Here is a 25,173-nt window from a genome sequence, read left to right as displayed (position 1 = left end):
CTACTACTACTACTACTACTACTACTACTACTACTACTACTACTACTTCAAGAACAGAGGTAACTAGGCATTGGAGAAAAAGGCAACTCAGTCTCAGGAAACCTATTGGTTCCTAATATCCCACTTGATTATGCTTTTCTTAAGTCTCCATGAACCTAATTCACACCAATGGCATTTAGCAAATAGGTTAGCATGGTTTTAGGGAAAGCAAATGACTCCCAAGTTTCTAGATTAGGAATTTATCTGCTTTAACTTATTATGTAAACAAAACCACACCTTATTTTTAGTAAAAATGTTCTTCTTCTTGAAAGAGAATAAAATAATATCCCTGAAATCAGCTGGATGTTTCACATGAGTATCTTCTGAACGATACTGAAGAACCCGGGAAGTCTTGTTGATTAACCAATAGGGACTAAAGACAGACAGCACCATCCGGCTGCCAATTCGCCTGACGTGGACTGACAGGTCAACTGTCGTCACTTCTGTGGAGTCAGAAGAAAAACACACAGGAAAGAATTCTGGAAGTGTATCACGTATGCGGAAATGTCCATTCCAGTTTTTGCCCTGGTATTTCACCAGGACTAATTCCATTATTTCATCACTGATTCTTGAATGCAAAACATCAGCAGTACTGCCTTCTGCCAGCTCATGAGTTTCTGCTGTTCCCTAAAAACAAACAAAAATTTGCTTAGTAACTTTTTAAAACCTCTGAAATAACAAAATTCATATTTTTCACAAACGCTAAATAACCTACCAGATGCAGGTAAACTGCAGTCTTCTGTGAAGTATCACGCTTACATTTTACAAATGTCCAGTACTCACTAAGGACTAAAAACAAAATACTACCCCATAGCCAAAGGCAGAAACTGATTTTGGCCAGTAGGAGGCTAATAGCCATTAGTTTTGTGAAAAAATCAGGTCTACATCAAGAGTCAGAGACCAAATTCAGAAAGCCTGGCTGTTGTCCATGAGAGCTATGTCATTAAATGAGCCACTTAACTGCCTGGTCTTCAGTTTTATCCTCTAATTATAGACCATGCCTAATGGTTCCCACATGAATGGAATAAGAAAACTATTCTTATTCACTTTTCAGGTAAAAAATTACTCTGACAAGTTATCTAAGTAAGGTGGAACTACTTGAAAAATGAACAATAACATATAAACCAGGTTTCCTTACTAAAAACCCCTCATATAAATACTATTTAATTCTTACAAAATACTCTTATATAAATACTATTTAATTCGTTTAATTAATTTTTGTCTCCACAACTCAGGAATGGCTCATTGTCAGATAAAAAAAACATGTAGGTTCCAAACACTTTCCAGATTTTAGTATTTTAAAATATACCGTCATACAGAAATTTTAAAATATTTATTATACAACATTACTAGAAAATCTTTATTACCTCTTAAGACAGTAATTATTTTTTTATTTTCCAAGGTTTATTTTCAACAGAACCTTGAAGAAATAATCACAATATTGACTTTAAAATAAAAACTTTAAAATAAGATGAAATATTTTCTCATTTTTTTCCTCTATTTTAGTTAATGGAATTTTACTTAATTAATAAAGAGATGATCATGCTTCTTAATTTAAGGAAGATGCAGTAAAGAGGCAGGGATCAAAAAGCCAAACTGCCTAGGTTCAAATCCCAGCTCTACCACTTCCTAGCTATGAGACCTTGAGCGAGTCACTTAACCCATTTCAACTCAGTTCTCTTATATGTAAAATGGGCCTAACAACAGTACCTACATCAGGAGGTTATTATAAACAGTAAATAGGCTAGTACATGTAAAGTACACAGAGCAGTTCCTAGCACATAGTAAACGTTATGCCAGTTTTTGCTATCATTAATGTTATGAAGGCATTACACATTACACATACGCTATATAAAACACTGACCTCAATCAAAAATGCCACAAAACAAAATCAGAATTTACTCTGGGCAACAATAAAAATCAAGCAAAATGCAAGAGACACACCTCAAGTAAATATCTTAGAGAATATGGGAGAAGATTCCGCAAAGTGAGAGAAGGATAAAGATGAATAATGTAAGCTACATCCCAGTCTTCCCCATGTGTACATATGTAGCTTAATTCATCAGGCAGAGCAACTGTATTCACTATGAGAGGTAAGAAGCTGACTTCTACTGATGGACACTGCAACATGCATCTGACTTCCCTGCTCCTATGAAGTTCTTCCTTCCAAGAAATGTAAGTGGTGGATTCCTTGTACTGATGCTCTAAGATTCCAGCTGGCTGGATAAACAACTGACATCTGCAGGAGGAGGAAACAGTGACAATAAAGTTTTGATCCAGAACTTAAAAAAAAGAATCTCATTAAATCTTCCTGACAACTCTACAAGATAGGTGCTGTTATTCCTATTTTTACAGATGTATAGATGAGGAAACCAGGGCTTTAGGTTAGGAAATTCATCCAAAATCACATAGCTAACTTATGGAGGAACTTTCCTAAGAAAAAACAAAAAACAAACAAACAAACAAAAACTCTGTAAACAAAGACAACTTAAAAAAAATTTTCATTTCAAATACAAAGGCGATCTAATAAAAATACTCAGAAAAATTCTGATACCAAATACACAATAAGGAATTTTCACCTGATAAATTCAATGATAATATAAATGTGTATCTCAATGGAAGACTAAATTATGTCTTAAAACTGGCTTTTACCAATCTTTAGATAATAAAAATATGAAGTTATTTTCCAGAATATAAATCCCCAACTCAGTACATTTAAAGTTCAATACATTTCAAGAATGATCTACCTATATGAATCTAAAGGAACATGGAACTCCTCTTCAGGTCTGGCTATCCCAATGCGCTCCAATAGCTTAACATTCTTAACAAATTTATAGATGATAAATGCAATGGAGAAATGGTTTTTGATCTGTTGGACAAAAACAAATACAAGTTTTTTTAAAGATACGTAAGTTCGAAAGAAAAATGAGAGCCACAAACAAATACTTTTAGATCTAAAAAATTTCAAACTCAATATTGGAAGATACTTTTATTGGCAATTGAAAAATTTTAGGGTATTTAAGTGCTACATATATTAAACATAATGTTTAAGTGGCAGTTGAAAACTAAGATATTCAAATGTTCCATATATTATAAGCTTATGTTTAGTATTAGTCTATATTATCTTTCAAATATGTATTATTCTCTGAAGATTTAAGCCATTTTTTCTCCAAGACAATCTTTCTCAATGCATCATGTGTAAAAACTAAACAAAAATGGATAGCAAAAAAATCATGAGAAAAATAGTACAACTATCTTTTCTTGACAACAGTCTGTTATGCATTGGAACAAATAACAAACTAAAAGATAACAATGTCCAAAATTTGAAACCTTTTCATTTTTATCTGATGTTACAGGTAGGAAAAAAAATTTTTCTTTTGTTGACCATATGCCGAAACCTGTAGTAATACACAGAAAAAGAAAAACTTTGGATAAAACCTTAAAAAGTAGAAAAAATATTTACACAGATTAAGATGCTAAAAATGTTTTTCAGAGGAACAGATCATTCCAATATGCCTTCATACATACTTGAAAAATATAATCCAACTGACATACAGAGAAAATGGAATGTTTCCTAACTACAATTACAATAACCCTCAGTTCTGAATATTTAAAGGAATATACCAAAAAAGCTTTATTAATTTTAAATTTATCTTAAAAGACAGACAACAAAAATGAGCTTTAAGTAAACAAAACTATAGACATTTAAAATAAATATTACCAAAGCAAGCTAGACAGTAAAAAGAAGCCATTTCCATTTACTATTTATTTCTGAATAATTACTATTTATTTCTGAATAATCAATATTGACCTAATGAAGTTTTACTATATTCCTATATTCAGTTAAATGATTTAACATTTCTTGATACACTGAAAGGGATACAATTCACTTTGAAGTATTACCTGTAGAGGAGAGCGAAGGGTAATTACTTTATTCCCTTCAGTTGCATCAATCTGTACCAAGACAGAGTCAGAATGACTGGCATTGGGATTCCGTACATTATACAATCGCCGTCCAGGTCTGGCCACAGGGATATTTGCAACTTCTGTATACCCATGAGGTACTAAGGCAGTGCATAAGTGAAAAGAATTTCAAATATTAATTTGCCAATGTTTCTCTATGACAGAATAATCATTAGTACCTCAAAATAATGATGAGTATTTTTCTTCATCACTAGAAACGATCACTACAAATTGCTTTTCTAAGACACACAAACTAAAAAAAGGAGACCAGTTACTGTTATAAAATTTTTGACCGAAAACAATTTTTCTTGGGGTTTTGAATATAAAAACAAAATCCAACTTATTTCTTATTCTCTCAATTATACAGCAATCTTTTTCTTTGTCACAGTGTCAATACTGTAAGACTTCTGAATATAGCTATTTTCTCTCCTCATTAAACTCCTATCTTTTTAAAAACACATTTTATATATATATATAATATAACATACATTATATATATGTTATTTAAGGGCATAAAAATCTAGTTTCGTAAAGCACTTCTTAATAAAGTTTAATTTTCTCAAGTTTAGAAAACAAGAAACAAGAGGTTAGCAATTACATGTTTCAAATGTTGTATCTCCAGATATCTGCAGCAAAATGTTTTTTCACATTTTATTAAAAATAAGCCCACACCAACAACTGCTAAGACACCCTTAAAAGAAAACAAATATAGCATACCAATGGTCAGAGTGAAGGAGGAGCTTTCTTGACGACTCAATATAGATAGGTTCCCTTGACTTGAAGGTACCATGCTGGCATATTCCAGTTCCAAATTCTGGCCAGCATCAACATCAAAAATATCACTTTTCTCTGGGAAGCCCATTACTCTGAGATTACAATTGGGTTTCACTTTAATGGGAACACCTACAGCATTTTTTACCGTAAAAGGAGCTCTGTCCTTTAAAGAGTAGTCAAAAGTAGAAGCAGTGCCCTCTGAAAAACCCTGAAAAGGAACATATCATCACAGTTAAATTTTTGAAAAGTATACATTATTTCCAAAACCTATACCATAATTACACATTTTTGGAAGCTAATTTTGATGACAAAAAAATTACGTTTTTTTTTAAAATTCCACTTGAAATATTCTAAGCAAGATTCAGACATACTTTTGCTAAATTGTTGAAAATATTAAGACAACTTTTCGATATTGTTATATTCATTGTATTTCCTGAAGAAATATGAATTGCCATTTGTGGCTCAGGAATAAAATCATCTCCTGGCAGCAAACTTTTATCCTGAACTGGGTTCTTCTTTACCTATGAAGAAAAATAACATAGCAAATTTAAATTATTAGCCAGTTGATAATAAAATAAAAATGCTAGAGTTCAGTTCTCTTAAACTGATCACTTTACAGTAATGCTTCACAAAAGTCTTATTTTCAAAAATATACCATGCTTCACTTTGATTTCATGAAAATCAGCATTCATTCTTTCAGGGTATAGTCCAAGCATGCGGAAAAGTTTAGAATTATGCCATGAAATTACTCAAAGCCAGCTACAGTATTTGTCTATTATGCATTCCTCAGAGCACAACTATTTATTCAGTGTCACCCAACTGGTGATTATGTGTTGATGAGCAATCTAAGAGGACCCTGAAGTCTAAATTGGTACCTATTAGAGGTGCCACCTGGAAATGTTTCTTTCTGTTTTTTAAACCAATAACATCTTCAAATAAGTAATATTAATATAATAAACACTTAACTAGCCATCAGATTCCATCAGCTCTTGTTCTAGTAGCATTTCAAAAGCCTTGTAAAACATTCTTTGTTAGCCTCCCTATGCCAGAGAAAGGTAGGTCAAAAAAGCATTACTTCTTTATTGAGAGGAAATTGGAACACAGGTTAAATGACTTATCTTTAACAAAAGAATATGTGGAGTCAGTTTCAGTGCCTGACTCCTTAGTAAGGCTGCCCCAAAGAAGTATGCTACGACAATTTCTTAACAATATATGACTCTAGTTCCTTTTAATCAAGAAAAAATGTGCTTCAGTATCTAGGTTTCTGAGGTGTTCTCAAAAAATAACATAAAAATATAACACAAAAGAGTTCATTAACAATTCTCAAATATTCTGGTCTCACCCTTAAAAATCACTGATTATACTAAAGAGCTTCATTTATGTTGTATCTAGCAATATGTACTCTATTAACAATTAAAACTAAAAAAAATAAATATTCATTTAAAAATAAAAATTACATGCTATTATAAATAACATTTTTAATCAAAAATAACAATTTTAAAAATACAGTGAGAAGAGGAACATACACAAATCTCTTTACTGCCTGCCTTAAGGGAAGACAGATAAATTCTCGTTTCTGTTCTGCATTCAATCTGTTGCAATATCACATTCATGTAGTCTCTGGAAAACTCCACTATACACTCGTAAGAGAATGAGAATGAAAATGATACATGAAAAGAGTTCTGACCTCATGGATAGAGCCCTTAAAAGGGCTTTAAGGATCCTAGACCACATCTTAAGAATCACTGAACCAAAAACTATGAATGAACATGCATAGTATCATTCTATCCAAAGATATTTTAAGATTTCCTTACATGAAGTCTTAAATTCCACTGTCTCTTCCCCTCCACTCTCTCAATCAGGGGCTCCCAGACAGCATGGATCTCATTGTAATAGTGCACCTGGAAAGACACACACAAAATTATAAGACAGGCTTTTGGCTTTAATTACATATTTCGGTAACCAATAGGAAAACTATTAAGTAATTAATGTTATATATCATTAGCCATTTAAAAAACCCATCTAACAATATATAGAGTGTATTTTCCTTTACTCTCTTACTCTATTGTCATAGACAAATTATTTAGCAAATCAATCTTTAAAAAATAATTATCAAAAAAATACATCGACAAATTAAATGTCAGAATAAAATATCTATTCACATATGTACTCATGATGGCCATGCACAAACAAGAGACGTGTATACACCTTAATTCTAAAACTGCACTTTCAGGAAGTTGTCTCTGAAGGTATTAAGTGATGTGGCCATACCTGTAGTGTCAGGTCAGCAGCAGCAGCCATTAGAGAAGTCCAATTTTTAATATTTCCTGAAAACTTAGACTCTGCCAATAATAAAGGTACAGTTCGATGTCCAAGGCCACATTCTAAGGTAACTTGAATGGATTCTACAACAACACCACAATTTTCCTCTATCAACGAATGTTCAATGTCTTTGAAACTTTCCGTTACTTCTGTTGCCACGTCAACACCAAGAAACCAAGTGTTATAATCATTAATCGATTTGATACCCCAAAGATTTTCCATTTCCTTAGATGTATCTTTGGATTCATCTTCCTTTGTTTTTGGAGACAATGCAGCCATGATTGTCATCACAGTATTAAGAATTATGGGTGAAATCTTTAAAAAAGAAAACAGAAAAATATTTATAATAAATTATTTCCCAGATGAGAATATACACATACATGGTTTTAAGTGACATACATTATTTATAAGTGACATTTTTAAATTAAATAAATTTTAATTTTAAATTAAAGTAACTAATTTAAATTTTGAATAAATTCGTAACCAAGAAAAACAAGAGAGAACACAAAATTATGTGTCAAGCCAAGTAATCACGCAACACTGACTTCTACTCAGGTTATCTGGAATTAAGTAACTAATGTTGTATGTCAGTAGTCAAAATCTAAAGTTAAACTGATCAATTCAGAGCAAAATAGTGTTATGCGAATAGACAAGTATAGAAACGTAAACAAATTCTTCATTTTAAAACCAGCTACATGAACTAAGCCAAAGTGTGTGACCCTTGTCAAGATACACATAAATAGCGGTACGCAACAAGATCTTTAAAAAAAAAAAAGAAAAGGGAGAAAAAGATATAAATTTGCCTTATTAAAACTGGAAGACTGGAAATTACAGCTCTCCTCTGACTTACCCCAAGATCTGTAAATCTCTTATTATCTTTGGATAGTGCCTTTCTTTGCTCACTTCCCCCACCTCCTATTACTGCACCTTAGTTCTACACTGGTATCTTCTATGTCCAACACCTTCTTAGCCTACCCTCCACACTGCCACCAGCATAATTTTTCTACAACCCAAATCTGAGTATGTCATTCTTATGTTCAAAATCTTCATCAACTTCCCATAACTTTTGTATCCCACAGGATAAAAATCAGACTTTCTTTAGCTTAATGTGCAAAGCTCTTTGTGGCCTAGTGCCTATTCAACCACCTAGACAGAATTCTCCCAAAGTTTGTGAAATACTAGGTTAAATAAGTTAACTGTATCCCTTTATTGTTCACTTCTCACAATCCTTACTTAAAATGTAAAGCGATATAATTATATAATCAAAAGCAAGATCTAGTATGTACTGCTTTCCTAACTTGTCAACTTTTTTCCTTGTCTTATTAATGTCATTTATAATTAATGCTTCCAGTCTTACAACTCCACCACACCATTCTCTTCAGCCATATGTGACCACCCCTCTAAATCTTAAAGGATTTTCTCACACCTCTGCCTTTCTGCATATTATCAGTTCTGTCTGGATTAACCATTCCATGCTCTCCATCTATTTAATCTCCCTTCAACACTCACATCAAATAGTCCTGTTTCTACATAGCTTTGCCTGATGTCCTGGTCTGAATTAAAGCCCCCATGCCTGTGCTCCCAACTAAATCTTGGCCATGCCTCTAGCGCTGAAAGCTGTAATCTCTGATTTTTCTTTCTCCCGCATATGTCATTAAGTTTTCTGACAGCAGGGGCTACATATCCCCACTGCCTTGTAAAGGACTTTTTTTTTTATATACACAGTAAAAGCTCAAAAATGTTTGTTGAATCAATCATGAATTTATGTACAAAGAATGGAAATTCTCACCAGCACCTAACCTAGTACCTTAAGAGAAAATACATGCAAATTCGAGGACTTTCCCCCCTCATTTACTACTTTATATATTTTTAAAAGTAAATCCATTAACAATATATATTCTAAGACTATCCAGCATTTTAAAATATTGAGAAAAAACTAAATTGATATTTACATGGTACTTCAAATGAAATGAGTTTGAGCCTTAGTTCAATCACTGTTGGTCACGGACCTATATAAGTAAAGCTACTACCATTACTGGCATTAACCAATTAACCAAAAATTAAGCAATTAACGAAAAAAGCACTCATTTTTGTATCCTCTGTGCAGAGAAACAGATTGCAGAAAGTATTCTATATCTTCTATTCGTGACTGGGCACGAGCTCATACTTAAAGAACCTGAATACCATTGGAAAACAATTATTGTTTTTCAATACTTTAAATGCAGAGAAAAAAACAGTAAACTCTAATAATTATTTCTAGTGTACATCTGTCATTATAAATACTTGAAGCCAAATAATATGGTTATTAAATTCAATCAACTTATATATCAAATAAAAGCCTAGAAAGAACTTATTACAAATAAAGTAATAACAACCTCTTCTCTCCAACCTTTCTTCCCTTCTCTTCCCACCCATCTCTTCCCTCCTCCAACTCAACCTCCCCAACACACGCATGCAAATATAATAGAGAAAAACTACCCCAATCATTTGTAGATATTAAAAAGTACTCTTTTGAAGAAAATAGAAACATTTGCATTAAAGAAAAATATACTTTCACGTTAGAAGTTATGGATTACCGAATATGTGACTTGCATAATGCTTGAGTTATGAGAGACATCAAAAGATACTGTCTCAACTGCAAATATGCAATGTTGTGAAGAAAAATAAGAATTCTCACTCAAAGAATATGGTAAGTACTAACCTTAATTATAAATTCTTTAACCATAATATTTATATTTTGTTTTCCTGAAGCCCACGTACATTTTTCCATAAATAAAGAGCAGGGCTGCAAGACCTATAAACAGATAAATGAAATTCACATTTCCATAGATCCATTATATATGTAAAACACACTTACAAGAACCATGTCTTACTTAACTTGGGATCTTTAACTATAGCCTGCTATTACACTAAAAGCAAAAAAGCAAAAATAAATTAGCTGAGACTCTGTTGTGACGACTCTTCTGAACTATGAGAAATCTGTGAACACTGGTAAATCACTTTAAGCAGTTCTGATGAATTTATCATGCCAAATCCTCAAGTAATAAAGCACATTTACTGTTTAAAATGTTTCTTTCTGCCAAAATAGTTTTTAAATTATGGACTCTATAAAATGTACCTTTGAAATAACTATAAAAGTGAGCTAAAGACTGTGGTAAGGTAGGTAAGTAAACAGTTTCCAGATGTTTGACAGGTCAGTCTGAAATATCATATAAGGCCTTTATTAGAATAAAAGTCAAATCTTCAAATTGGGAAGCTATATTCTTTTATATCATTAAGGAAATGAATAAATAAGCTTGTACCTGAACTGAATGGAGCAATTAGTACTGCATAATTGCCAGTTTTTAAAAAAATAGGATAAGGCCAGGTATGGTAGTGCATACCTATAATCCTGGCACTCTGGGAGGCCAAGGTAGGAGGATTGCTTGAGGCCAGGAGTTCAAGATCACCCTGTGCAACACAGTAAGACCCCTTCTCTACAAAAAAGTAATTTAAACAAACAAACAAAAACTAGCCAGCTAGTAGTCCTAGCTACTTAGGAGGCTGAGGCAGAAGGATTATTTGAGCCCAGTAGTTTGAGGTTGAAATGAGGTAAGATGGCATTACTGCACTACAGGCTGGGTGACGGAGTGAGACCCTTGTCCCTAAAAGAGAAAGAATTAGGAAGAGCTAATTGATATAAGCTTTTGGTGACATGTATAAAGACTATCCTGTCAAAGAACATTTCATGATAACGTATAGATTTCATACTTTCTTTATGCAAGTCACTTTGTCCACATATTTTTAAATTTAAAATACCACTGCAAATAAGTCACGTAATATAATGATTCTCTTACCATAAAATTATCAATACTACAAAATAATTGGTGTGGTAATTAACTGACTAAAATCATATTTTTCAATAATAATGTGAAAACATAATTGACATTCGCTTTTAATAACAGAACACCATCACTTTTGGTGAGATGACTCTAATTTTTTTCATTCTAAGCCTAAATATTCACTCATTCATTAATTAGTTATACTCTGGTAAACAAAAGAAACAGTTGAAAAAGAATATTAATTTGTACTAAAATTCAAACACTACTCAACAGAAGATGGTATAATGAAAATAAAACTATTCTGGAGGTAGTCCCCAGTTCTGTCACTAGCAGCCATGGCTGTCATTTAACATCTTTGGAATTCAATATCTTTATATGTAAAACCCCAAGTTCACAATAAATAATCTCTAAAGTCCCTGCAGAGATCTCATATTCCAGGATTCTATGAATCAACCGTTTCTGCCATTCTTCAACCCAAGATTAGGACACAAGGTAATTCTTACCGTGGTAATGTTTTTCCCTCTCTTTTCTCTGAGAAAAGGGCAAGCGAGCACTTTCAGATCTCTCACAGAAGCTTCCATCATCTGTTCGAGTTTGGATGTTGACAGAGAAAGGTTACACTGAAATGAGGCTGTGAGAGCAGGAGCATCAGCCTTTGTCAGGCTGGCAACAAATACCACTTCTGGATCTGTGATCATGGCCTTTAAAGTCATATTTGGTCTAACAGAGTCATCTGAAGAAACAAATGACAGGAACCAGAAAAGTTGAAGGTAAGTCTTTTCATTTGACTACATGTTATCTACAAGTTGTTAAGTTGTTCTCAATGTTTTTCCATAACAGATATGGTGAAACTGACAATATTAATTGGTTGATTAATACTAAGTATTAAATGATTATTAACAATTGCAGATTGAGCAAGGTAAGGCAATCTGATCCCTGTCCCAAGAATATCATTACCACTTTGACCCAGGAAGAATAATCCTGTTCTGAAGTTTTTTTTTGTTTTTTTTTTTTTTCCAGAATTAAAGTATGTGCACGTACACAGGCATAAGTATATACTATATTGCAGGGGAAGAGGAAAACTGGAAAGAAGAATATCAGGAAGAGGAAAAGAGACCCTGATAAAAGAGATTATTATTACTTGTTTCTTTCAATTTCACCCAAAAGTCCATAGTCAATATCATATAATCTATACTATAAATATATTCAATGCATATATAAATATAGAGATACCAGATATGATCACTATTTAGAAAATATTAAAGGTAAATTTTAAAAATAGCATTCTTACCAGGATATATTAGTTTTCCAATCTGGGTTATATATTAGAGAGAAAAATATCTGACCTTAGATAATTATAATTTAACATAGAAAAGTCACTGATCTGGCAGGGGCAAGGTGTAATCCACAGCACTTTGGGAGGCAGAGGTGGGTGGACTGCTTGAGCCTAGGAGTTTGAGACCAGCCTGGGCAACATGGCGAAGTCCCATGTCTACCAAAAAAAAAAAAAAAATACCAGGTGTGGTGGTGCACAACTGTGGACCCAAGCTACTCAGGAGGCTGAGGTGGGAGAATTGCTTGAACTCACGTCAGGAGGCAAAAATTATAGTAAGCCAAGCTACATCACTGCACTCTAGCCTAGGTGACAGAGTGAGAGCCCATCTCAAAAAAATTTTTAAAATATAAAAAAATTTTTAAAAAAGGGGAGAGTAGAGAAGAGAGGAGAGAAAAGGAGAGGAAAGAAAAGGAAAGGAAAGAAAAGGAAAGGGAAAGAAAAGAAAGAAAATCACTATCTACTGGATAATGCTAGAATAAAAGAAGTATAGAGCTGAAAGTGGCTTCAGCATACACCGAGACCAGACATGCAAACTCTTCCAGAGTTTAAGGAGTTAAGGTGACATCCAGGGAAGTCCTGCTGGGTCCTCCAAAGTCCCCATGTTCTGCTTTAATGTTTCCAATTGTTCTTCAATGTGCTAGACTTCTCAACATGTTTTCTTTGAATAAGATTTCCCACCTATAAAATAGGCCACTAACCACTGACCCAAATTAACTTCATTTCTGGATCAGTAAAGAAATGTTCATGGCACAGTTGGAACCAAAGTGGAGTTTCCTGGCCATTGGTCCAATTTCTACTATACCTCTCTCTTAAAAATGTTTCCATTTTAAAATATTTCTTAAAAGGTTTTTAAAAACTAAAAAGCTAAAGTTTTTATATAGAATATGCTTAAACCTAAAAGACTGATTTTACATTCTTAAATTCTTCATTTCTCTTTTTTCTGGTTTGTAATTATTGTCAAAATATACAAGTTGTCATCTATGACAGATAAATTCTGCTAACCTTTCTCTGTCTTGACCTTCCCTGTGGCAGTCTGTCTTGGTAAAATCTGTGTTTCTTTTGCCACATTTTCTGGACTCTGAGGCACAGCTTTGATAAAGAAATCTGCCACAGTCATCAGGAATTCCACACTGGCACATACATACAGCTTGTCAAGAATAGCATCAATTTGACTTCCATTTTTGTCTTGTTTGTAACTTAAATCAATCATAGAACTGTTGTTATCTTGGTCATTCTTTCTGTCAATCATTCTGGAAAAAAAATGCTATTCATTATTTTATTCTTGCTAAAACAATTAAAAAGATGAAGAATTTCCTATATATCTCAAAAATCTTTCTTTCACCTTTCAGTCTCTAATCTGTATAGAAAACAGGTCAACATTAAACAGAATCTTATTATCCATTAGTAAACAAGACTACTAATCTCCAAAGCAAGATATCTGTTATTAAGCAATTATTGAATATTTTATACTTATAATAGAATTATGTATGTTATTGCATTATAATGCAATTCTTGAGTATTACATTATAATGCAATACTACAGAAACAAACCAATAATGGCCGGAAAGGAATTTGGGCAATTAACAAAACACATCAGTGTAGTCACACAAAATATAAGGCAGCCTTTTTATATTAGTTTATGAAATAAAACCTCCCTGAAGGAATTTATCTTCAAAGATCATCCTATGAAAATTTGAGTCTGAAAGTATTCAATACAATTCAAATCATCAAGTGTGTATCAAGTGTGTTCGACTATAGTTCCCCTACGTCCTCCCATGAACTGGAAAAAGCAGGCTACCTAACAGATGATAGCATTTATCACCCTTGCCTAGAGAGCTGTGGACAGCTACTCCAGACACAAAATTTGCAAACTAGAAAAGGTGGGTGCATGACAGCACTCTTTCCTCATTTATTCATCTCTCAGAAAAACCAAGGGCTCACAAGTATCCCATATGTATTCAGTGGAGTCCAAGTTTAAGTAGCAACATAGTTTTTCTCAAAAACAACAAAAAAAATCAGATACAAAATATTATGTCTCCTTACTTGAGAAAAAAATAAAAACATAATTAGGCTATTGAAAATTACATATTTCCCACTTTATAAGTCACCCTTTCAAATATGGCTTGATGATGTGAATGCACTAGAGATTCTATTTCTATTAAAACTTTGAAAGAAATTTTGCATAACTATTTTTAAAAAACATGAACAAAATAAACACGATGAAGGCAAAATCCATAGCTTGAGGCCTTTTTTAAAACAAAATTCTGCCTACTGGGAAGAATTTAGAAAAATATATCACCAAATATATCACCCCATGTGGATTTAACTACTAAAACTCATTTTCTCTTAGTTCCCATTCTAAAGATGTTACTCCATTTTATTATAACCTTCCCTTTAACTTAACCTTTAAAGCAGCTGAATCTGATATTAGCACTACTTCTTAATGCAATTCAAATCAGGAAGTATGAGGAAAAGCCAGAGATCTTCTTTTGATGATCCTTAGCTTAGCAACACCTGGCAGCCATGCCAGGTGCAATGTCAACCTTAAATAATGTATAGCAAATTCAGAGCTGACAAACCTCGATGTTGCTCTCTCAATTCCTTCTCTGAGGTCATCAAGGGTGCATGTCTTAAGTTTAATGCTGACGTTCATTGAGCCATCCTTAAACATCCTCCCCGAGGAGGCCATAAGATGTAGTCTGAGTTCACCAAGCTGGAAACTGTCATTATGAAATGTAACTCCGGACTCCTATGGTACATTTTTCAAGCAAAAGAATCAATTATCTTTAAATATTATATAATTACTTTTAAACATATTACTTAATTCAAAGCTTAAAGGCAAACTGATCTCATGAATTTTAAAAGTATGAGTGCTAAAACAGCTGAATGGAACAGAGAATAATATGCATGTTTGTGAGTATACCTGTACATACAAATAAATACATATATGTGTGAGTATTCAACAATGGTTAGTATAGAAAATTTTATCTGATTTATGGTTTAATGTAAATAAAAATAATTAGGAAAGAGTTCTGTCAATTAAACTAATAAATTTTTTCTTTTTTCTTTTTTTTTTTGAGACGGAGTTTCACTCTGTCACCTGGGCTGCAGTGCAATGGCACGATCTTGGTTCACTGCATCCTCCACCTCCTGCGTTTAAGCTATTATCTGCTTCAGCCTCCTGACTAGCTGGGATTACAAGCGCACACCACCATGCTCAGCTAATTTTTTTTTTGTATTTTTAGTAGGGATGGGGTTTCACCATCTTGGCCAAGTTGATCTTCAACTCCTGACCTCATGATCCGCCCACCTCCGCCTCTCAAAGTGCTGGGATTACAGGCGTGAGCCACTGCGCCCGGCCTCTAACTAATAAATATTTAATGAGCTCTTCTGTTAAAAAACAGTGATAAGATTTATGAGGTTTACGAGAAACAGTAAGGCATGGTAGACGATGTGAGTGAGCATACACCCTAATTCCTTGAGAAAACAAAATAGAAATACACTAAAAGGAACATCACAATAAGATGCTATTAGTTGTAAATGATTAAATATTTTATGACATACAGTATTTATTCATTCATATTTATGTCTTCTCACATTTCACAAAGGCCATTTAGTGGTTAGGTAAAGAGTATAAATGGTAAAAGCTCAGAGAGGTTGAAGAGATCACTGTGGCTGGAGAAAATTCATGAAGAAGGTGAGAACTCAATAGAGCCTCAGAGGCTGAGTGGGATCAGATAGGCTAAGAGGGTGGCAGAAGACACTCTACATGAAGGAAAAACATGAACAAATAATTCAAGATGCTCTGAGGACACAGGATACAGGGTGATTGGGCTTGGATACTCCGATTAAAGAATGGTAGAGAAAAAACTAGAAAGAAATACAGAGGCCTAATCAAAGTCTCAAATCCCAAACTAAATATTTAAATTTTCATGTACAGAAAAACAGACCTCGATCTTTATTCTACCATAACATATAATTCCAAATTACTTCCGCATGCCCAGAACTAAAAAAAAAAAAAAAAAAAACCCAGCCAGTCAACAAACAAAAACCTTCAGGGAAGTGATGAACATCCATCACTATTGCTTACTAGAGACCCTGGCATTGATAAAGGGGTGCTGGGTATGTGCAATCATCAGCACACTGGTTAGAACTCCACCTTTTCTCTCTCTCAAGAGAGTATGTTCATGCGATTGGATCAGAATGACATTATTACTGGTAAACTTTGAATGCCTTTAACTTGTGAAAATGGAAATAATTCACAAACTTTTATTCTGTAACCATTAATAGAAATGACCTGAGATACATCTACTGATCACAACACACTAATGTTTCCTGATAGGATTATTGATATGGTTTCCTTCTGTAGACAATTTGGAGCCACTGAATTTCTTTCCATAAGATGAAATTCAGATTATGTAACACAATGTTTATTAATGGAAAGGGAAGGTGGAAATGTCTACATGAGATTCATTTAGGAAACTGAACTTGTGCCAATATCTAGGATGGATGAAAGGTAAAAAATCAAACAATAGCAAAATCAAACATTGCAGTACTACAAGTGTAAGAAGAGTTTCAAATAAAGCAGCAGTGAGAATTGACAGAAAAAAGTAAATGTTTATTCAAAGAAAAAACTGACAGTACTCAGCATCTCAATGAATAAGGAAGGTATACAAGCAATGAAATAAAAGTAGACATCAAGATTCTAAGACTGCGGAACCAGCAGAATGACGGTATCAAGTAAAATGAAGAATGAATTTAACTGTTCATTTTCAGTAAGGTCATTTTCTAATGTTGTAAAGAGCATTAAACATTAGAAAATAAGGTAGTTCATCGCATAAATGACAGATACAAGCCCAAAATTCAATAGTAACAATGTATGAATATTGCATAATTTGTAGTAAATGAAATGAAATATGAATGAACATATTTCATATAAATGGACATTAACAGATATAATACCCATAATCTGTATCTGTTGTTAATGTACATTTGAGTATACTGTTCACTGCCCAATTAGGGTATATGCTCACTGTTGAATCTATAATCAATACAGAATATGGATATTAAAATATGTCATATGTATTATAGGGATTAATGTATGACATAATATAATTAAAAATATTTACTGGAAGGAAATAGCTGCATAATAAAAAATGCTTTCTAAAATACCATTGACATATTATTTAGTTCAAATCATCATGGCATAAGACCTTGGTTCTTCAATTCTTTAATTAGTATTCTTAACACATAATCTACTACATATAACATTTATTTAATAGAAACACAATGAATGCTTATATATCAAGGATAATTGTTAATTTAAAAATAATCAGGTAAAGCTCCAAAGTCACTACTAAATTATTCATAAGTCATTATATATACATATATATATATAGCTATGTAATAAAACTGTACAAATAATCACTCATATATAAAATTCTTCTATTGTTAATAAATCAAAATGTGTTTTCGTGCTGATATTACTTGGAAAGAAATAAAACCCTGAGTACTTTGCCTTAGCCTTGTAAGATTATAAACACTAACAAAGTGAATAAAGAGGGCAGGACCAATGCATATTCTGTAGGCCAAATAGAATTTTATAGACATATTAAATGTTTCAATGAAAAGCCCCACAAAAAAAGGCCAACACTCTAAAACTGACTATCAAGAGTTAAGGATTTATTTCTAATTACAGAAATGTATTACATACCTGGTTGATATCATTATTATAAAGGATAATGGAAAGAGATTCAAAGTGAAAGTCAAATTGGAGACTGACAGTCTGGTTCATAGAAAGCTTTGAGTCTGTCCAATCTTCTTGTTCTAATGGTGAAAATTTAAAACCTTTTAAGTAGGTACAGAATTTTATAAATATTTTTAAATACGAGATAATTTCTTATTCTAAATTTATATGATGCTTTCTGGGATTCTGTAAATCATATTGAGACAATTAATAAAATTGGCAATTACATTCCAACTGTTAAATTTTAAAAATGGCAATGACTATTCCACATATGTTTAGTATAAATGTACAAAGAGGCATAGGCAGACTATGTTAAAAAAATTTTTAAAGAGGGGGACTTAATTTTCAAGGCACTTACTGGCTACAAGCCATTTTCAAGACATTATGAAATTGGAGACACAGAACAGTCCAATACTTTGCCTTATATTAGACAGCTAGTAACAGATTCTCTGCTAGCCTAATGCACCTCACTATCTCTAATTACCTATATTACCCAATCCCTTATCTTTATAAGAACAGAATAAAACTCAATAGCAAAATCAAACAGAGTTCACATATGATGCAGGGGAAAGGAGTGGGTGCTTTGGAATTTTGAGACAAATGAGACTTCAGGAAGTTAGTCTTTTCCCTCATCTTTAGATAGAGCATACAGACTGAATAGATCTTGCTTTCAATCACTCTTATGGACAGATTCTATAATCTTTTTCAATATTGACTCTAATTTCTTGTCATTCTATAGAACAGTCTGTTTTTACAAGTTACTGGAAAAACAAATACTGCATAACTTTAACCATATAAGCCTTCTCCAAGTTAGAAAATTCTATTTTTCTTGGAAATAATTTATATTCTAATTTTCATCATCTTTGCAGCTTCCATTTGAATTCACAAATTTTCCCAAGTGACATGGTGTCCATATAGCAAGAACCAGATACATGGCCGTGATCATGGCTGAACATAATGAGATCATTAATCACGTAAGGCTTGCCTGTTAATAGTTTATTCATCTCTACATAGTTCCTGTTTAACTATAACAACAGCCTGTTTACCTAGCATTTGTCTGTATGGTGGCACAAACTTCACCTGGGGAGATGTTGACCTCATCAAGCTTATGCAATACTTAAAACTATCCACTTAAACCAGAAACCCTGCACACTGTTCTAGTCATTTGCTTGTCTGATTTCAAAACACACCTAGCCTAACTATAGGAGAAGCAGTGTTGATATGGTGTATCAACTGGTAGTTTTATCAATTACTGTCATTTGGAGTAATAGCAGACGGTATGAGAGGATTAGAAAAGCACAGCAGCCAGGACCATTTATTATATGGGCAAGGGGTACTTCATCTCTTTCCAGCCATGAAAATATTAACCTATTTACAGTCTAATGAAACATAATATTCACATCAATGGCTTTAAATTATGAAAAAATAGTGAAATTATATTTAATATAATCTGTTTAAGAAATCAAAAAGAAATCTTACATTTTAGAAAAATTATTTTAAAATGGCTGAATTCAAAAGGTTCACTGCTTTTAATAGGTTCAAAGTAATGATCTGAAAAATTATCTTATGTATTTGATACATAATGCTCCAGTAAGTTCAGATAAATAAAGCTGTTACAGGAATACCTTCCTTTCTCATGGTTCAATTACCTGAGTATGATACGTGATACCAAGGTCCTTTTTTCTCTTAATTATTTTGGGACCTTACTACACTGCCTATCTAGTTTGATTCTTCTCTCAAGATACGCCACCTCAGTGCGTAGTGAATTCAGCAAATTTAGCATTCACAAGTAAAGGGTAAACAAGCACATACCAACAAGTGACCCTTTCCCCTGTAGCAGACAACAGAAATACATCCCAGCCTCAGCCAAATTTCCACAATAAGTAGTATAATACTGAATTAGTTCATACCACATTGTGCTGGACAACCAGAAAAATACTAAATATAAATATGACATTAACACTAATTTTTTTCTCCATAAAGTAAATATCATCAATTTATACCTTTGAGATGGTCAGGTCCACTTGAAACATCAACTTTTCTCACTCTTACAGCTTCCTGCACAGACTGTGTAGGGCTTGGTTGTGAGGAAGCTTCTCCAAGATTTTCCAGCAAAATTTTCATTAAAACTGTCAAGTCATCTTCACTGAGAGCAACCTAGAAACCACCAATAATTTGTTAACTATAACTAATAAAAAATGCAGACTATCATATCTATATCTCAATTTGTGGTTTTTCAAAATTAATTGTTCATCTACTTAAAAAAGAGAGAGTTAGAGTTAGGACTATAAATACCAGAAGAGAAGTATTTCACCTTGTTTACTGTGTGTACACACACTTCTGCCTTCACCCATATCCAGGCCCCTGCCTCTGGTACTCCAACACTCTCTATGGCTTATCTGTTACTATGTCTTCCTGTTCCTGGACCTGTGCCTATTTGTCCCCTTTCCCTATCTTCCCATCTCCATTCTGTCTCTATCTCACCTCACCCAGTACCAGTTTCTTCTTCTATATTACTTACTCCCCCTCGAAACTCAATACAGGAATAGTGTTGTTCAGTTTCTAGTCTCTACCAAAAAGTAAAAAGATGCTCTCCTGCTACATAGCTCTTAATCTCAGTACATATGCATCTGGACATATATAAAACGTCTTTTTAATTTATCAAGAATAATACCACTTAAAACAACAACAAATGTATCTACAAAGAATGTTTAAAGAACAAAAAATAGGAAGGTAGCATATTATCTCTTACCTTCATAAAAGGGTATGTGTGGCAAAAAGAAAAAGAGCCAGGGCTTTGAGTCAGGCAGATCTGTATCAACTCTACCACTTTCAAGCTGTCTTGTCTGCAAAGTTTCTTAATGTCCTTAACTCAAGTTTCTTAATCTCTAAAATAGGCATAATACCAACTTTCTCACAGGTGGCTGTAGAACAAGATAAAGCAACTAAAACAAATGAAGCTGCTACTGGCTGCTAAAATCCATTAAACCAGTACTTTCTTTGAATCTTCTTATCCTTCTACTACCTTGTGTAAGACACAGTGGCTCAAAAGGCCTGTTTCAAGTACTTACAAATACACACAATAGCAAATCTCCTCTGAATACCACAGTACCCTGTTTCCCCCAAATTAGGTCCCTACCACCAGAGAAATTGCCTAGTTCCCAGTTTAAATGAAAATACAGAGCTATTTAAGTACAAGATAATGACCAGGGATTTATGGCTTGTCCTAAGCCCCAGGCCTCATGTAACAGGTGTAATTTTAATGCCTTAGAATTTCATTGTGTATCCCATCCCACTTCTCATACCAACCAAGATTACCACAGCTTCCTGAAGGGCAACTAAGTTCACCCCTCTTTCACTTTGCTGAGGAGAAAAAAAAAAAAAAAAAAAAAAACAAGTATGAAGGACAATTTTGAAAGGCAGCCCCACAGTTCTTTAAAAACTGTCAAACTGATCCACCCAAAACAACTTGTTGGTATCACCTGCCTGATACCCTTTTTCTGAGCTGCATCCAGGCCAGGGAAACAACCTGCTGGTATCACCTGCCTGATACCCTTTCTTGGCTGCATCCCAGGCCCAGGAAAACTATAGACTATGACCAAAGAGTGGGTGTTTAGAGAGACCTGGATCGGTGACAAATTAGACAGTGGTGGCCTCATCCACTGTTGCTGCATTCCTGAGTTAATAAGGATCCTTTTTGTTAAAGTAATTATCATACGTTGATGCTAAAGTATCAGATGTTACTTTTTCTTGTTTCTTCTAAAACACTTTAAAAAGCATAAAGGAAAAGGGCAGAGAATACTATAATCTTCCCCTGTGAATCCACCACCTGGCTTTGTCAAATCTTAACAAGTTGCAATATTTCCTTCAGATCTTGTTTCCCCATTACAGATAGAGCGGAAGCCCCATACGTACTTCTCTGAGACCCTATTCCCTTCTCCTTTCGTCTTTAGAGAAAGACACTAGCCTAATTTAGAGATTATTTCCATGAATACTTTTCTTAAAGTTATCACTACTGCATCTCTTATAAACAATATATAATAGGCAGATCACAAGGTCAGGAGATCCAGACCATCCTGGCTAACACGGTAAAACCCCATTTCTACTAAACAAAATACAAAAAATTAGCCAGGTGTGGTGGTGGGTGCCTGTAGTCCCAGCTACTCGGGAGGCTGAGGCAGGAGAATGGCGTGAACCCAGGAGGCGGAGCTTGCAGTGAGCCGAGATCGCACCACTGCACTCCAGCCTGGGCGACAGAGCGAGACTCCATCTCAAAAAAAAAAAAAAACAATGTATTAATAGTATTATATTGCCTGTTGAAAATCTGATATTATATAAAACTGATAGAACTGTACTATCGATATAAAGATCTCTGACTGAGGCATATTGTTGGAAATGGAGGATAGTGAAGGGAGATGTATGTGGAAGATAAAATGGGTTGATCGTGACATTTTAAAGAGCTTTCTTTTCAAAGAGCTTGGGCATTTTATTATAGACAGTAAGAAGTAGAAAGTGGTTTTAGGGGAGGCTATGAAATGATCCAAAAGGCAACTCTGGCTGTAGAGCAGAGTCCTGATTAGAGGAGGGAACAAGTGAAGTCAGGGAGTTTATTAGGAGGCTTTGGAAATTGGCCGGGGGAGAGGCTGTGATTAAGAACGAAAGTGATTGGCAGTGGGAAGGAATCAGAAGATAAATAACTGAAAGATATTACTGATGAAGAAACTTTCCTGATTGGATGTGGGCATTCAGAGGATGAGATGAATTGGAGGTCTGTAGCCTGGGAAAAGGTGAAGCGATCATGCCAAAATCAAAATCATAATGTCTAGAAAGTGAAGTATTTTCTGCAGAATGGATAACAGTCCCTGGGTAATATATAAACTCTCTGTCATAAAATACTATCTCCTACAAATGTTAATTAAGTATTTGAACCAAAAGTTATCTGGCATTAATTGTGATCATTGCTATTATTGTTATTGTTGTTATTATTAGAAGTAGTATTTAGAAAATATGAGCAATCTCGTGCTGTATATGCACACTAGGAATAATGCTAAAATAGAAACCAAACAAAAATAAGTAACAACAAAATTCTGATTTAATTCAAGAAACGCAGATTCATTTTTGCTTGGTTTTTCTTTGTTATTTAAAGAATCATGAACCAATATTTTTTTTTAAAGTCCTAACTATTGCTATCCTGGAGAACACTTTAACTACGTAGAGTAACCATTTACAGAATACAATTGAAGTCTGCAGCTGCTCTGGAGGATAAATGCCTATTTCTTTTCAATGTTGGCTGAGGCCCTCTCAAATTATATACCTCACATGTGCTGTATTTACATCAGACCACCCCAAACACGCCTTCCAAATTAGGTTAAAATCTGTGTCACCATTTTCATATAACATAGAAACTTAATTTTATTTATAGAGATTTTATTCATTTTATCACATAGGTACTATTTGCCTTCCTGGTTTATGATTCTAGTTTCTTTGCAATTCCACTGTTATGTGAATAAGTACCCTATGTGTTTAATTCTACTAGATATCCCATCACTAAAATACAATCATAACTTGGGCTTATTCAGTTCTTTGGTACCCCAGTATACCTCCCATTAGGTAAGTTTCTCATGCAAGATATTGACCATAGTATGATGCATTCTGAACTTGCCTTGGCTATTAATACACAGGTATATGTCTTATATTTGAAATGAAATAGCGTTTTGTGTATTATAAGCATACTAATTTGGGGGCCTATTTATTGTACGAGTAGCAAAAAATAAGATTGTACTTTTGAAGACTATATGTGGATATGTAGTATCATGAATGGCTGCTCTACTTTATCAAATTCAGAATTAAAATAAGATTTAAATAATTTAAAAAAAAAAGAACTGTACTATCATTTTGCAACTCACTTTTTTTATTTTTATGCTCAAGATATATTAATTTTGTTTCATATAGTTCTATTTCATTCACTTGATCTGCTTTACAACTCCATTATATGAAGATACCATAATTTTATCCATGTTCTGCTACCAACAGACATTCAGGTTTTACTTATGCTTTCAGCAAACCTGTAACCACACAATCTTCGAAAGGGATTGTCAAATATTAGTACTGGGATCTAATTTTTGAAAGAGAGAGCCAAATATTAGTCCTGAGATCTAATTTCTTAGCAGAAAGACAGAAATTAAAAGAAGGTACCCATATTCTGGAATAAAGCCTACTCTATGAATGCCCAAACAGACAGAATTCAGTAATTGTTCTTCATGCAATATATCCACTAGTATATGAACAGAAATCCTTCATTTCTACAACAAGCTTCGATTTTAACTTCTTCCCTAGTAGAACTCTGCTCCTTTGATCCTTCCTATCTTATGTTAGAACCAACTCTGAAATAATCACAGGTATGAAAACCCATTAAACTGCTAAATTTTTGTTTGGTTTCATTTAGTCTCTCTCACCCCTATCCCACCCTCGGCTGTTTGGTTTCAACAGGTTCACACATAGGCACACAAGAATCACAGGATTCCTATACTTCCACAACTACCTTCAACCAGTCTCACCTCCTCCTCTGAGCTGATATGCAACCTGCTAACTACACTATTAAAAATAATGCTGTGGCCGAGCACGGTGGTTCACGCCTGTAATCCCAGCACTTTGGGAGGCTGAGGAGGGTGGATCACCTAAGGTCAGGAGTTCAAGACCAGCCTGGCCAACCTGGTGAAACCCCACCTCTACTAAAAATACAAAAATTAGCTGAGTGGGTGGCCGGTGCCTGTAATCCCTGCTACTCAGGAGGCTGAGGCAAGAGAATCGCTTGAACCTGGGTGGTGGAGGTTGCAGTGAGCCTAGATCACGCCACTGCATACCAGCCTAGGCCACAGAGCGAGACTCCGTCGCAAAAAAAAAAAGTTGTATTTATATACTTATCAAATATACATATTTGCCTATTCAAAATGGTATCACCTTTCTAATTAAAACAGGGCTTCTACAAACTACACTATTAAAAATAATGGTGTATTTATATGCTTATCAAATATACACATTTGCCTATTCAAAATGATATCATCTTTCTAATTAAAACAGGCCCTCTACACATTAAAAACACTAAGTTGCTTTGAATGTAGTGTCTGAACATCACTTTGCATTGTCTTACAATTTAACTGCATTAAAACTTT

General features: G+C 33.9%; 1 protein-coding gene across 2 annotated transcripts in view; it reads right to left on the bottom strand.

Annotated features, from left to right (window-relative positions):
* Positions 1–25,173, bottom strand: part of VPS13C (vacuolar protein sorting 13 homolog C) — a 189,917-nt gene that overhangs the window by 56,493 nt on the left and 108,251 nt on the right. For both annotated transcript variants that reach the window (XR_002735024.1, XM_023228560.1), the window contains exons 46-59: positions 20,005–20,158; positions 17,969–18,081; positions 14,835–15,004; positions 13,258–13,505; positions 11,423–11,652; positions 9,800–9,892; positions 7,048–7,413; positions 6,591–6,677; positions 5,148–5,297; positions 4,720–4,984; positions 3,943–4,103; positions 2,787–2,908; positions 1,984–2,278; positions 277–666 (exon numbers count right to left, since the gene is read on the bottom strand). Coding sequence is in view for 1 of the 2 variants with exons in the window: in XM_023228560.1 (XP_023084328.1) it covers positions 277–666; positions 1,984–2,278; positions 2,787–2,908; positions 3,943–4,103; positions 4,720–4,984; positions 5,148–5,297; positions 6,591–6,677; positions 7,048–7,413; positions 9,800–9,892; positions 11,423–11,652; positions 13,258–13,505; positions 14,835–15,004; positions 17,969–18,081; positions 20,005–20,158 (2,844 nt within the window). In the remaining variant the exon portion in view is untranslated. The remainder of the gene's footprint in view (positions 1–276; positions 667–1,983; positions 2,279–2,786; positions 2,909–3,942; positions 4,104–4,719; positions 4,985–5,147; positions 5,298–6,590; positions 6,678–7,047; positions 7,414–9,799; positions 9,893–11,422; positions 11,653–13,257; positions 13,506–14,834; positions 15,005–17,968; positions 18,082–20,004; positions 20,159–25,173) is intronic.

Source organism: Piliocolobus tephrosceles, chromosome 6, assembly GCF_002776525.5.
Source record: "Piliocolobus tephrosceles isolate RC106 chromosome 6, ASM277652v3, whole genome shotgun sequence".
NCBI lineage: Eukaryota > Metazoa > Chordata > Mammalia > Primates > Cercopithecidae > Piliocolobus > Piliocolobus tephrosceles.
The sequence above is the reverse complement of the archived record's forward strand: the minus strand, read 5'-3'. Positions and strand labels throughout refer to the sequence as shown.